General features: G+C 49.2%; 1 protein-coding gene across 1 annotated transcript in view; it reads left to right on the forward strand.

The window, feature by feature from the left end:
- The first annotated feature begins 14,292 nt into the window (after positions 1 to 14,292).
- The window catches only part of DENND2D (DENN domain containing 2D), a 29,506-nt gene continuing 28,920 nt past the window's right edge, over positions 14,293 to 14,878 (forward strand). Inside the window, exon 1 of the mRNA XM_084611106.1 lies at positions 14,293 to 14,460. Coding sequence (XP_084467232.1) covers positions 14,397 to 14,460 — 64 coding nt within the window. The 5' untranslated portion in view covers positions 14,293 to 14,396. The remainder of the gene's footprint in view (positions 14,461 to 14,878) is intronic.

The following is a 14,878-nucleotide window of genomic DNA, read 5'->3' on the forward strand; positions in this document are numbered from 1 at the left end:
TATAAGTAGGGGCATAGCGAGCAGATCGAGGGACGTGATTGTTCCCCTCTATTCGACATTGGTGAGGCCTCATCTGGAGTACTGTGTCCAGTTTTGGGCCCCACACTACAAGAAGGATGTGGATAAATTGGAGAGAGTCCAGCGAAGGGCAACAAAAATGATTTGGGGTCTGGAATGACTTATGAGGAGAGGCTGAGGGAGCTGGGATTGTTTAGCCTGCAGAAGAGAAGAATGAGGGGGGATTTGATAGCTGCTTTCAACTACCTGAAAGGGGGTTCCAAAGAGGATGGCTCTAGACTGTTCTCAGTGGTGGGAGATGACAGAACGAGGAGTAATGGTCTCAAGTTGCAGTGGGGGAGGTTTAGATTGGATATTAGGAAAAGCTTTTTCACTAAGAGGGTGGTGAAACACTGGAATGGGTTACCTAGGGAGGTGGTAGAATCTCCTTCCTTAGAGGTTTTTAAGGTCAGGCTTGACAAAGCCCTGGCTGGGATGATTTAACTGGGAATTGGTCCTGCTTCGAGCAGGGGGTTGGACTAAATGACCTTCTGGGGTCCCTTCCAACCGTGATCTTCTATGATTCTATGTGCCCTGTGCCGTCTCCAGCCCCTCGCATCTGCTGCCCCCCTGCTATGACACTCAGAGACCTACAGAGGCACTTCCCTAATCCCAGAGTGGGTAGTAAACTGATTCCGGTGCATGTTCCTCCGGCAACCCAGCCATCCACACCTCTCTCGCTGATCCTCCCCGGGGGAGGTTGGCACCTCTATCTAGTGACTAGCACCCCAGGCCTGGGCACATCATTACACACAATTGCTTCTGTTAAAGGCAAATAGAGAACCAAGAGCCCAGGGAGGAGAGACGCAGAGGGCCTGATGGGACTCTGCATTACACAGCCATGAATCAGGAGTCACCCCATTGACATCACGCTGGCATCTAATCGGCCAGAGTGGGACAGAGGTGCAAAGATATATGTGCTGAGTGGAGCCACTCTTTAAAATGCACGGAGTTCCTACTAAATCAGGGGTGCAGGGACAGCTGTATGCAGTGTCGCTCATTGCCAAAGAGCCAGACAGAAAAACGAGCGAGGGGGGAAGAGGCCTGAGCAAAATACAAAGGAGCTCACCCCTAGCTTTCAGTCAGAGGCATAAAAGCCTCAGAGCTTAACAGCACAAGAAAGGGGAAAAAGAGTCTTCTGCAAGGATCTTCCTCTCTTAGGCAATCAGGGGATTTTCAACACAGCAAACTACTTGGAGTCTCTCTCGGGCCTCCCCCCCGGAGCAGTTATAGTGCTGTAATACTGCCCTTGGGTGGTGAAAATTCCATAGCCTAAGAAAGGACTGAAGATCAGGTCTGGGAAAATTCCTCCTGACCCCATTGTGAGAGGTTGGCTTAATTAAGCCCTGAAGCAGGAGGGTTTAGATCCCATCCAAACCCCTTGAGTTTTCTTTTAGTGTTCATGGCTGTAACTCTGGATATTCTTGCTAGCCATGAAAAAGTCCACCCCTTTTTTTAAAATCTTGCTATGCTGTCAGCCTCAATGACGCCTTGCAGCAATGAGTTTCTTCTCCTCTACCTGTCTAAGTTCTTACACTAGGAAGAAGATGTTCTTCTGTGGAAGAGCTCTGTGTATCTCAAAAGTTTGTCTCTTTCACCAAGAGAAGTTGGTCCAATAAATATATTACCTCACCCCCCCTTGTCTCTCTCATATCCTGGGACCAACACAGCTGCAGCAACACTGCAAACAACAATGTAAGTTCTTATACTGCATCTAAGCATCTGGCCCCGGGAACGTCAGGTGGCTGGCCACCCTTGGGACACCTTATGGAGGTATTCAAGTACCTATGTAAGCAGAGTCTGGATGAGCTCTCCCCTGACATCTAGTGGTGAGCTGTGGATAAAGACTTCAGAAGCTGATCTCATTTGCATGCACACACCCACCCTGCCTAGGTGTTCATCATGTTGGGATTGGTTGCCCAAATTATCAGTTGTGGCTGGTGTTGGATCCTCAGTCTCTTTGTTATTGGGGCAGGAGTAACTAGGGGTTGTTATCCTCATTGTGTGAACTAAGGCCAGCAGAACTGTACCTGGCATATCCCAATGGAGGGACTCACCCTCAACTGAAGAGCTCTTGCTAGGCAGGGGACATGGGTTTCAAATCCCACCCTCCCCCCAAAAAAAGGGGGGGTATATGTTTAGTTTAGTTTAAGGGTCGTAGATTCCAGTTGACTCTTTCTCTCTATGGTGTCATAGAAGAGCTGCTTTAGACTCAGTTGAGGGTCTTGTTACAGGCTGTAGAGCTGAAATCACTGATACCTGGGTCTAAGTATTAGATCTACTTTGGGACAGTGTCTTTATTGCAAAAGACTTCCCAGTGTGCACCAGCAGTGAGGCTCTCCCCCTAACAGCTGAAATCAGTGAAAGCTGTGTTAAGTGTGGGAGGGGGCCCTGAAGACATCTTGGTGGGTGGGCAGTTGGTGGAGAGGTGTGGTAAGTGGCCAGTGGAGAAGGTGGTGGAGAGGGCCAGAGCAGAGCCCTGCAGAGGCATGGCAATTGGCTGTTACAATGCAGTGTGTAAGGTGCCTCCTTTACCCCACCCCTGCCTTCCACACCGGGTGGGAGATGAACTCTGTTAGGGGGCTTATTCCTTCACCCATTTACTTCCCTGGTCCTTCTCGCATGAACAGAGAGCAACAATACCCGAAGTCCAAAGGTGCAAACAATTCGATGTTTATTGGGGTGAACTTCCAGCAAGCATGATTCCAGTTTCCTTCCTTAGTATCCTCCTTCCTAGCTCTGACACCACAGAGCCTTACACCTGTGTCCCTGTTCCCATTCCTACTCTTAGCCAAACATGATTCCAACTTCCTTACTCCCATTCCCTGTTCCAATTTCCCCCTTTAGCAAAACATGATTCCAATTTCCGCACCCCCATTCCCTGTTCCCATCTCCCCCACCCACACCCACTCACTTCCTCATTGACTACAGATTATATAGTAAAACTTGAGTTCTGCTTAGCTATACCTTAACCAATCATTTTCCTGAAATTTAACTAACTAATCCTAACATATTGTAACATGATTATGTAACCAGTTATATCCCACCACCTTAATTAGTTTACACCCAGCAAAATTAATTATACAGCAGACAGGAATAATCACAGAACTAGAGAGATTATACAGACAAACAATAGCAAAGTGGGAACTATAATGACAAAACAATACAGAAGTGAGGATTTCACATCCCAGCTATTGATAAGTGAGTTCTTGCCAGACAGGATGCTATCAAACTAAGTTTCCTTTTACATTTTCTAGGCACTTCCCTTTCTCTGGAGGTGATAGGAATACAATCCTGTCCTGATAGTGCCTAACAGCCCAATAGCACCTTATTTCAATGTGACTAGTTTGGAATGTGAGGATGTGACCGTTCGCTTCCTAGCTTATGGCTGCCTCTGCTGCTTAGCCAAAGGCCTTAGCCTAAGAACAGGGCCTCAGACTGTCACAGTAAGAGAAGGCCCTTACACCAGCAGACAGTGATTTTGATTCTTTCTTTTATACCTCTAGAACTAGCCAAGTGATAAGAATACACCTAAATTCTTAAAGTACAGGCCTTTGCAGACAGGCCTGAATATCTATATCCTAACAAACTCTGCAGATGGACCTCTGAACTCTGGGGCTGCATTGGCCAAGGACAGCAACTGTGAGTGGGGTACAGAGAAGGGACTTTTGGGTTACTGGATTTAAGACCCTGAGGGGAAACGGACACTGCCCAACTTACTTGGGGGTGGGTCCTTTGCTCATCATTTGTGTTTATGAACCCTAGTTGCGGTGTTTTCCCAAATTAATCCTGAGTTACTTCCCTCCTTTTATTAAAAGGTTTTGCTACACTCAGACTCTGTGCTTGCGAGAGGGGAAGTATTACCTCTTAGAGGCACCCAGGGGGTGGTGAGTAATTGTTCCAGGTCACCGGGTGGGGGCTCAAGCCAGTTTTGTGTTGTATTGTTGAAAAGGCACCCCTAGATACTGAACCCGGCCCTTGTTGCTGTTGGCTCCGCCTGTCAGAAGGGTTACACTAGCATGATTCATCACAATCTTTATGACACAGCAATGCTAGCCCAACTTTTTGTGTCTATCCTGCAAGGGCGGTGACATACAAGGGATTACAGAGGCTTCCGCCAGCAGCTGTGTATTTGCATATGCAGGGCGCATTGTAAACACCCAGATCTTTGCCTGGGAGAACATGATGTTTGCAGAAAGTAAAAATCCAGATTCGGTTTATCGGCCTGGCAGTAAAGTTTGTCTCTCATGGCAACAAGCCAAAAGAATACAATTCACGCGCTACAATGTGTCCATTTTGCCGTCACTGTGGGTGGCTCTGCAATCCCTCAGAAAGGAGCTTTCAGTGCAAATGTTAAAAGTTCAGCCCATTTAGCATTGCTGAGTTTGCTCAATTCTGTTATCTGCACAAAGGAGTACTGTTTCTTCAGGGATGTGTTGTAAAGAACACTCTCGGCTCTGTTTTCTTCCATCCAGAAGCAACCTCAGCAGTATCCAGGCTGTAGCAGAGTGGGACTAGATCTATGGACTTTCCCTAAGAAAAGAGAAAGATTTGAACAAACCCCAAGGAAAAGAATGGATTTCAGAACCAGTGCCCGAGCAGGGGCAATAACCTTTCTGTCAGCATGATCCTCTGCTCTCGGCTGTTCTCAGGAAACTGAAATTACAGGGACCTTTTCCTCTAGGCGTAAGAAAAACTGGATTTTTTTCTTCTGTAAACATCAGATTCTGCCAGGGGAATCAGCTCTGCGCACTGCATGCTGGGTATGTAAATTTGCTGTTGCTGCCCCATGCGTGTAATTTAGCTTCTACCATGCTGCCCTGAGTTGGTAGGGCAGAATGGTAGAGGCTAAATTACACTCCATTATACTCAATTGAATGACCACTAGTGGTGACTGCCTATGCCACAGGCTCTTAGTACGAAGACCCCCTACAATTCCCCCGACATGACTGCCAATCCTGCAGCACTTTGCATCAGAATCACAGAAGGTGAGGGTTGGAAGGGACCTCAGGAGGTCATCTAGTCCAACCCCCTGCTTGAAGCAGGACCAATCCCCAGTTTTTGCCCCAGATCCCTAAATGGCCCCCTCAGGGATTGAACTCACAACCCTGGGTTTAGCAGGCCAATGCTCAAACCCTCGCTCATCCCCTGGCATTGGCTCCTCACTGCTGCCATGGGAAAAGCACCCCTTGTTGAGTCGCTAACTCTGCTTTGCGCGATAGGTTCCATACCTGAATCTCCAGCGCCAAGCTTTGCAACAGAGAGCTGTGCTGGGGCCTTGATCTGACGGAGGAATGTGCACGATCTATTGAGTCCCCAGCTGTTCCTCCTGTGGCACAGCTCCCCGCGAAGTGTGAGGGGGGCATTGCAGGGAGGGGGTATCTCAGTATTATTACACTATCGTGTGTGTTTGAAAAGCATCCACCAATGTTGCAAATGGGTGAGTTTCAGGCTGGCCTGCAGCCACCAGAAGTGATGAGTTCCACAACAGCAGCTCTGTGTTTGAGACCCCACTGACCCTGACAAACCTGAGCTCCAGAAATGTTCCCGCTGAATTTAGCAGCACGGAGAGTGCCCCCCACCGGTCTCTGCAGTGCAGCACCACTCTGATCTGGAGGATGGGATGGATTGCACCCTCAGCAAGTTCGCAGATGACACTGAGCTGGGGGGAGAGAGGGAGATATGCTGGAGGGTCGCGATAGGGTCCAGAGTGACCTAGAGAAATTGGAGAACTGGGCCAAAAGAAATCTGATGAGGTTCAACAAGGACAAGTGCAGAGTCCTGCACTTAGGACAGAACAATCCCATGCACCGTTACAGGCTGGAGACCGACTGGCTAAGCAGCAGTTCTTCTGAAAAGGACCGGGGGATTACAGTGGATGAGAAGCTGGATATGATACAGCAGTGTCCCCTTGTTGCCCAGAAGGCTAACGGCATATTGGGCTGCATTAGTAGGACCATTGCCAGCAGATCGAGGGAAGCAATTATTCCCCTCTATTTGGCACTGGTGAGGCCACATCTAGCGTATTGTGTCCAGTTTTGGGCCCCCCACTACAGAAAGGATGTGGACAAATTGGAGAGTCCAGTGGAGGGCAGCGAAAATGATCAGGGGGATGGAGCACATGACTTACGAGGAGAGGCTGAGGGAACTGGGCTTGTTTAGTCTGCAGAAGAGAAGAGTGAGGGGGGATTTGATAGCAGGGGGGTTCCAAAGAGGATGGAGCTTGGCTGTTCTCAGTGGTGGCAGATGATAGAACAAGGAGCAATGGTCTCAATTTGCAGTGAGGGAGGTCTAGGTGTTGGATCATATTAAAGAAGTTCTAAAATCACAAATGAGTTTGATTCCCCATAGTTTAAATTCCAGGGTATTACTAATTAAGAGAGGTTTCAGAGTAACAGCCGTGTTAGTCTGTATTCGCAAAAAGAAAAGGAGGACTTGTGGCACCTTAGAGACTAACCAATTTATTTGAGCATGAGCTTTCGTGAGCTACAGCTCACTTCATCGGATGCATACCATGGAAACTGCAGCAGATCACTTCATCGGATGCATACCGTGGAAACTGCAGCAGACTAAAGTCTGCTGCAGTTTCCACGGTATGCATCCGATGAAGTGAGCTGTAGCTCACGAAAGCTCATGCTCAAATAAATTGGTTAGTCTCTAAGGTGCCACAAGTCCTCCTTTTCTTTTTACTAATTAAGAGGTCTCTTGGTTTTCCTACTGTTTCTCTCCCTCTATGTGTGAAACTTGCAAGCTGCTAATTCTGTTAGTACATTCTAAGACAGAGTCTGTTCTAAAAGCAATTCATAGAATCATAGAATAACAGAGTTGGAAGGGACCTCTGGAGGCCATTTAGTCCAACCCCCTGCCCAGAGCAGGACCAATCCCAACTAAATCATCCCAGCCAGGGCTTTGTCAAGCCTGACCTTAAAAACTTCTAAGGAAGGGGATTCCACCACCTCCCTAGGTAACGCATTCCAGTGTTTCACCACCTTCCTAGTGAAAAAGTTTTTCCTAATATCCAACCTAAACCTCCCCCACTGCAACTTGAGACCATTACTCCTTGTCCTGTCATCTGCTATCACTGAGAATAGTCTAAATCCATCCTCTTTGGATCCACCTTTCAGGTAGTTAAAAGCAGCTATCAAATCCCCCCTCATTCTTCTCTTCCGTAGACTAAACAATCCCAGTTCCCTCAGCCTCTTCTCATAACTCATGTGTTCCAGTCCCCTAATCATTTTTGTTGCCCTTCGCTGGACCCTCTCCAATTTCTGCACATCCTTCTTGTAGTGTGGGGCCCAAAACTGGACACAGTACTCCAGATGAGGCCTCACCAGTGCCGAATAGAGGGGAACGATCACGTCCCTCGATCTGCTGGCAATGCCCCTACTTATACAGCCCAAAATGCCATTGGCCTTCTTGGCAACAAGGGAACACTGTCGACTCATATCCAGCTTCTCATCCACTGTCACCCCAGGTCCTTTTCTGCAGAACTGCTGCCAAGCCATTCAGTCCCTAGTCTGTAGCGGTGCATTGGATTCTTCCGTCCTAAGTGCAGGACTCTGCACTTGTCCTTATTGAACCTCATCAGATTTCTTTTGGCCCAATCCTCCAATTTGTCTAGGTCCCTCTGCATCCTATCCCTACCCTCCAGCGTATCTACCACTCCTCCCAGTTTAGTGTCATCCGCAAACTTGCTGAGGGTGCAATCCACACCATCCTCCAGATCATTAATGAAGATATTGAACAAAACCGGCCCCAGGACCGACCCTTGGGGCACTCCGCTAGATACCGACTGCCAACTAGACATGGAGCCATTGATCACTACCCGTTGAGCCCGACAATCTAGCCAACTTTCTACCCACCTTGTAGTGCATCCATCCAGCCCATACTTCTTTAACTTGCTGACAAGAATACTGTGGGAGACTGTGTCAAAAGCTTTGCTAAAGTCGAGGAATAACACGTCCACTGCTTTCCCTTCATCCACAGAACCAGTTATCTCATCATAAAAGGCGATTAGATTAGTCAGGCATGACTTTCCCTTGGTGAATCCATGCAGACTGTTCCTGATCACTTTCCTCTCATCTAAGTGCTTCAGAATAGATTCCTTGAGGACCTGCTCCATGATTTTTCCGGGGACTGAGGTGAGGCTGACCGGCCTGTAGTTCCCAGGATCATCCTTCTTCCCTTTTTTTAAAGATGGGCACTACATTAGCCTTTTTCCAGTCTTCCAGGACTTCCCCCGATCGCCATGAGTTTTCAAAGATAATGGCCAATGGCTCTGCAAACACATCCGCCAATTTCTTTAGCACTTTGTAACAACAACTACTCACACAGAGAGACTCAAAGCAATACTCTGTAACAATAGAAACAGCACCCAATACAACAGAAACAGCACCCAGAGACTCCCCGCCCTTTTGTTGTATTCATCTTGCTTTTTTAACAATTGTGATTAAAATAGAGATAGAGGATGTATGTGGATGGATGCTTGGTATGAATAATAACTGAATGATCAGGGAGGTGCCAGCCTAAGAATCCAGTGTCCATCAGCTGAAGAAGGCGTCAAGTGGAAATAACTAGAGGACCTCCAGAGGGCAGAATGGAATCCACGCAACAGCCTCAAGAATGGGAGAACCAAAGAACAAGATAACATCTGGCAGCACGGAGCCATCAGGAATGTGCCATCTGCTGATTGATTCAGCAACAGCATGATGAAGCAATTCCCATAGACTGGCCTAGGAAGAAATTCCTATAAAAATGGACTCTAGAAAGTGAGAACTTTGGGGTCTGATTCTGCAAACCAACTTCCAGGAGCGTCAGATGAGCATCTGACAAGGCCCTGCTCCTCATGTCCAGGCCACCTGGCCAGTGGCTTGGCATGAGCAACTCTAAGGCTGGTAACTATGATAACAACCTTGCAGAACCTGTGTGTGTGTGTGTGTATGAATGAATGTGTGAATAAATATGAAATTGAATGTAATGTTATAGCTATAATTAACTGCTTACTATGATTCTTTCTGTATTCACAATAAATGTGGCATTTTGCCTGTCCCCCCTTAATAAGATCCTGCTGGTTTTTATTTTATTGGTATAACATAGGTTGGATATTAGGAAACACTATTTCACTAGGAGGGTGGTGAAGCACTGGAATGGGTTCCCTAAGGGAGGTGGTGGAATCTCCATCCTTTGAGGTTTTTGAGGCCTGGCTTGACAAAGCCCTGGCTGAGATGATTTAGTTGGGGATTGGTCCTGCTTTGAGCAGGGGGTTGGACTAGATGACCTTCTGAGGTCTCTTCCAACCCTGATCTTCTATGATTCTAAAGGTCATGCCCCACTGAGTCCTGCAGCACTTGGGTTTTCATATGAGGCCTCTCCCCATCCCCTCCTGACTCAGCTTAGTTTGGGAGATGTGAAAGGTTGAAGGGTTACAAGGAGTTGCTAAGCGGAGCAGCTTTTCTTTACGTTCGCTACTTCAATGGAACCAGACAAAAAAATCTGGTTAAGGGAAGTGAAAGCAGCAATAGATGATCCCCATCTATAAACATGTGGGGAAAAGGGGAAGTTTGCAGCAATGATTATAGAAGAGAAATTATGAGATGCGAACAACTGATAAAGAAGATAACGGCAACAATGAGAAAAATCTACAGCTGGGACAGCCAGGACAATAAGAAGCAATTCTTTACACATATCCGGAACAAAAGCAATTCTGGCAATGGGATAGGGCTGTTACCAACCGGGTACGAGTACATCGTCTGTAATGATACTGAAAAGGCAGATGTGTTCAATAAATATTTCTGCTCTGTGTTTGGAAAGAAGCTGAACAATGTAGTCACAGTTTACAGTGATAGTGGAGTCTTCCCTATTCCAGCAGTAACCAGCCTCGAATGAAATGCAGCATTTTTAATCGGCAGGATCAGATCACTTGCACCCAACCGGATTAAAAGAATTCTCAATCTCAGCCCCGATGTTGATTTTTAATCAATCTCAGTTTAATGGGGAACTTCCAGAGGGCTGGAAAAAAGCTAATTTTGTGCCAATGTTTCCAAAGGGCAAACAGGAGGATCCGGAACTGAGGTCAGATAATCTGGCGTTGATCTCTGGCGGAATCATGGAATGGCTGATATCGGTGGAATATGTTAAAAATATATATATATTGAAGGTTAAAGGGTAATTAACGGCAGTCAGTGATGGGTTGTATGGAAAATACATCCTATGAAACAAACAGGATCATTTTTTTGATGAGATCACAAGTTTGGTTGATAAAGGTAAGTGTTAAGATAATGGACTTCGACAGAGACAAACACCTACAGGATCTCTATCAAGCATTCTTAAAACTATGATACTGACCTGGTGAAGTGAAGAAACAGACTGACAAAGCCAGAAGGGTACCCAGAAGTCACCTACTACAGGACAGGCCCAACAAAGAAAGTAACAGAACATCACTAGCCGTCACCTTCAGCCCTCAACTAAAACCTCTCCAATGCATCATCAAGGATCTACAACCTATCCTGAAGGATGACCCAACACTCTCACAGACCTTGGGAGAAAGGCCGGTCCTCGCTTACAGACTGCCCCCCAACCTGAAGCAAATACTCACCAGCAACCACACACCACACAACAAAAACACTAACCCAGGAACCATCCCTGCAACAAACCTATCTAGCAACCATATCTATTCAAGGGACACCAACGTAGGACCTAACCACATCAGCCACACCATCAGGGACTCATTCACCTGCACATCTACCAATGTGATACATACCATCATGTGCCAGCATGTGCCAGGCACTCTGCCATGTACATTGGCCTAACTGGACAGTCTTTATGCAGAAGAATAAATTGACAGAAATCTGACATCAGGAATCATAACATTCAAAAACCAGCCGGAGAGCACTTCAATCTCCCTGGTCACTCAATAACAGATTGAAAAGTGGCAGTTCTTCAACAAAAAAAAGTCAAAAACAGACTTCAACGAGAAACTGCAGAACTGGAATTCATTTGCAAACTGGACACCATCAAATTAGACCTGAATAGAGACTGGGAGTGGATGGGTTATGACAGAAACTAAATCAATTTGTTAGTCTCTCAGGTGCCACAAGTACTCCTTGGCACCTTAAAGACGAAAAGATTTATTTCAGCATAAGCTTTCACGAGTAAAAACCCCACTTCTTCAGATGCATGGAGTGAAAATTACAGATACAGACATAAATATATTGACACATGAAGAGAAGGGAGTTACCTCACAAGTGAAGAACCAGTGTTGACAGGGCCAATTCAATCAGGGTGGATGTAGTCCACTCCCAATAATAGATGGGGAGGTGTCAATTCCAGGAGAGGCAAAGCTGCTTTTGTAATAAGCCAGCCACTCCCAGTCCCTATTCAAGCCCAAATTAATGGCGTTTAAATTTGCAAATGAATTTTAGTTCTGCTGTTTCTCTTTGAAATCTGTTTCTGAAGGTTTTTTGTTCAAGTATAGCTACTTTCATATCTGTTATAGAACGTACAGGAAGATTGAAGGGTTCTCCTACTGGTTTTTGTATGTTACCATTCCTGATGTCCGATTTGTGTCCCTTTATTCTTTTACGTAGGGATTGTCCAGTTTGGCCAATGTACATGGCAGAGGGGCATTGCTGGCACATGATGGCATATATCACATTGGTAGATGTGCAGGTGGAGGGCTGGGGTCATCCTTCCCCATGGAATTAGAGACCACCACTGTCCCACAGTGATATGTAAACGTCATACACTGAGATCTCCCAAAGACAGTGCAGGAAATCGGCATGCCTGTCACATACAGCATTCTGATTAACAGTTTAGCACTGTACAAAACTCAAAGCAGCACGTATAAAATTAATTTTAAAAAACTGGTTAACTGATAGCTCAAAGTCATTTAAAAATGGGAACACCTCATCTAGTGGAGTTCTGCAGAGCTCTGTTCTCGGCCCACTGCTATTCAGTATATCTACCAAGGATCTAGGAGAAAAAATATACATTAATTGATGGTAAAACTGACCGACAACACAAAGATTGGTGAAGTGCTAAATAGCTCAGTGACACAGAGTACCTTGGAGCACGTGGAAAACTGGGCTTATTTGAACAACGTGCATTTTTAATACAGCCAAAAAAGGTCAGACATCGGACTAGGATCAAAGACTGTACCTCACACTTACAGCATGAACTGTATCCTCGAAAGCAGTGTCTCTGAAAAGGACACAGAAGTCCTGGTGGAAACCAACTGAACATTATCTCCCAGTGCAATACGGGGCCTAAGACAGCTAATATGATCCTTGGATGCATAAACAAAAAGATGTTGAAACCACTGGGTAACTGAGGCTCTCTGGCCTGTGTTATGCAGAAGGTCATTCTGGCCTTCCAATCTAGAAATGTTGTGGTCCTACCCCAGGCTCTCTATGCTGTGCTAAAGGACCTGAAGCTGGCTTTGTGCCTGGAGGTTTCCTGGGGTGCCAAGCAATGCATTTTGCCTCCGGGCCCTGGCTGAGGCAGGAATCCTTCTGCTGGGCTGCATTTTGGCAGCCGAGCTGGCTGCTGAGTGACAGACGAGGAGCACGGCCCCTTCTGTGAAGAGGCCCCTGCAGCTGGAGCAGAAATGTGATCAGGGCAGGACAGCAGGGCCTGACAGCAGCTGCCCCCAGGTATGAAGCAGAGCCGTCCTCTCTCCTCCCCTCTAGGCGTACACCTGCCTCCCTCCCCCCACAAGGAGCAAGGCTGCCCTGTCCCAGTCTCACCTTCTCCTTCCCTGGTGTGTAGATTAACCCACCTCTCCCACTACAGGGGCAGGCTCAAAACTCCCCCATATGTGCAGCTCCCCCACCAGGGGCAGGGCTCTCCCCCCAATCTAGGTGTGCAGCCAGTGCCCCCCCCATCAGGGCCCTCCCCTCTGCAGGTCTGTGACACTTTCAAGGTTACCTGGGGGGTACAGGGTAAATCGCTACTGTCTGCTTGTAGCACAAGGGAGCCTTGTCTGTGCCTACCTGGGGAAACTCACCCCAAACAACCAACTGCTGATGAAATAAGCACCCCATTCCAGGCTCTGTGAGCCCCATTCTTTCCCTTTGCAGGCTAAGCGATTGGCGCACCCCAGCCCTTAGGCTCCCTAAGAAAGCAGAGACAACCTGGGGCTAAATCTCTGGAGTTAGTTAACCCCTAGAGCTCACACTGACCCTGGGGCACAAGTTCCCCCCTTCCTGACAGTACCCTTGAGTGCCCAGCCCCTCGACTTCTGGGAAGCACCCAGCTTCTCTGCCTCTGCCACCCAGCTCAATAGCGTCCCCTCCTTCAGCTCTCTCCGAGACACCTTTCACGAGACACTGGCAGAGTCGCCTGCATAATGGACACCATCTTGTGCCGTTCTTTCTCCCTTTGTACAGTTCCGAACTGTGTGTCTCTTTTCATAGCTGGGGCATTTTGCCCTGATGGTCCCCCCCACTGAGGGTATTTTTCAGGCGCTCTTTTGGGCTTTGCCAAGGCTCAAGCTCACGCCTTGTCTGGACTGTCAAGACGTGGCCGGGCTGGGCCAAAAGATGTCAATTGTTCTCACGCTTGACGGAGTCAGCTCCGAGATCCGCCCACCCCCGGGGGACCAATTTCACCTCTAGCAGCTTTGGACCCCAATATTCTACAGGTGACAGAACCCCCAAAATATTTCCCATACACACCTCCAGGACAGCCAGCGAGTCCTTTGTGTTGGGCAGAGCCTGCACCCCACCCCCATGGGTGAAATATTGTGAAGAGGGTGATCAGAGGGGAAACATGCCCAGCGGGGCATAGGCAGGGCCCTGGGTAGAGACTCAGAACTGTGTCTTTCGGTTGCCAGCGTGGGGCATCTGGGTCACAAGCTTCACCCCCAGGGGGGTCAGGGCTCTGCCGTCCATCTAGGTGTGCAGCCAGCTCCCCAAGGACCTGGTTCAGGGCCCTGCCCTCCTCGCCAGGTTTGCAGCCAGCTCTGCCTCTCTCCCACAAAATGTGTAGCTCCTCACCCCCTATCAGGGCTCCTCCAGGTGTGCAGCGCTCCCCCCTCTCCCCCCCCCCAGGTGTGCAGCGCTCCCCCTCCCTCCCCCCCCGCCCCCCAGGTGTGCAGCGCTCCCCCGCCCCCCAGGTGTGCAGCGCTCCCCCTCCCTCCCCCCCGCCCCCCAGGTGTGCAGCGCTCTCCCTCCCTCCCCCCCGCCCCCCAGGTGTGCAGCGCTCCCTCCGCCCCCCGAAAGCGAAAGCGGCCGGGAGCGAAGGCGGAAGCGCGGTGCCCGCTCCGGGCTGCAGAGGGACGCGGCGGCCGGGCGCCGCGCTCAGGGTCGCCGCGGCTGCCGAGGGGAGCGAGCGGAGCCGGCATGGCCGGGGCGGGGATCGCCAGCTTCTTCCGAAACAGCGTGCGGCGCCGGCTGGCCCGGAGAGGTGAGGGGGGACCCCCCAGCCCCACCCGCGTCCTGCGTCTGGCCTCGCTCCGGACCCCTTGCTGGGCGCCCCCCGGCCAGGTCTCCCTGCCCCATTGCTCCCCCTCCGCCCCGGCCAGGTCTCCCTGCCCCATTGCTGCGCCCTCCTTTCCCCTCCCCCGGTCTCCCTCTACCCCATTGCTGCCCCCCCCCCGCCAGGTCTCCCTGCCCCATTACTGCCCCCCCCCGGTCTCCCTCTACCCCATTGCTGCCCCCCCCCGCCAGGTCTCCCTGCCCCATTGCTGCCCCCTCTCCCCCTCCGCCCCGGGTCCCTCTGCCCCATTGCTGCGTCCCCCCCCCCCCGCCGCGTCTCCCCGCCCCCCCCAGGCGCTTGGCTCGGGACTGGGAGCTGTTCTGGGAGGAGGATCCGGGACTTTCCT

This window comes from Lepidochelys olivacea, assembly GCF_965140295.1.
Source record: "Lepidochelys olivacea isolate rLepOli2 genome assembly, chromosome: 21".
Taxonomy (NCBI): domain Eukaryota; kingdom Metazoa; phylum Chordata; order Testudines; family Cheloniidae; genus Lepidochelys; species Lepidochelys olivacea.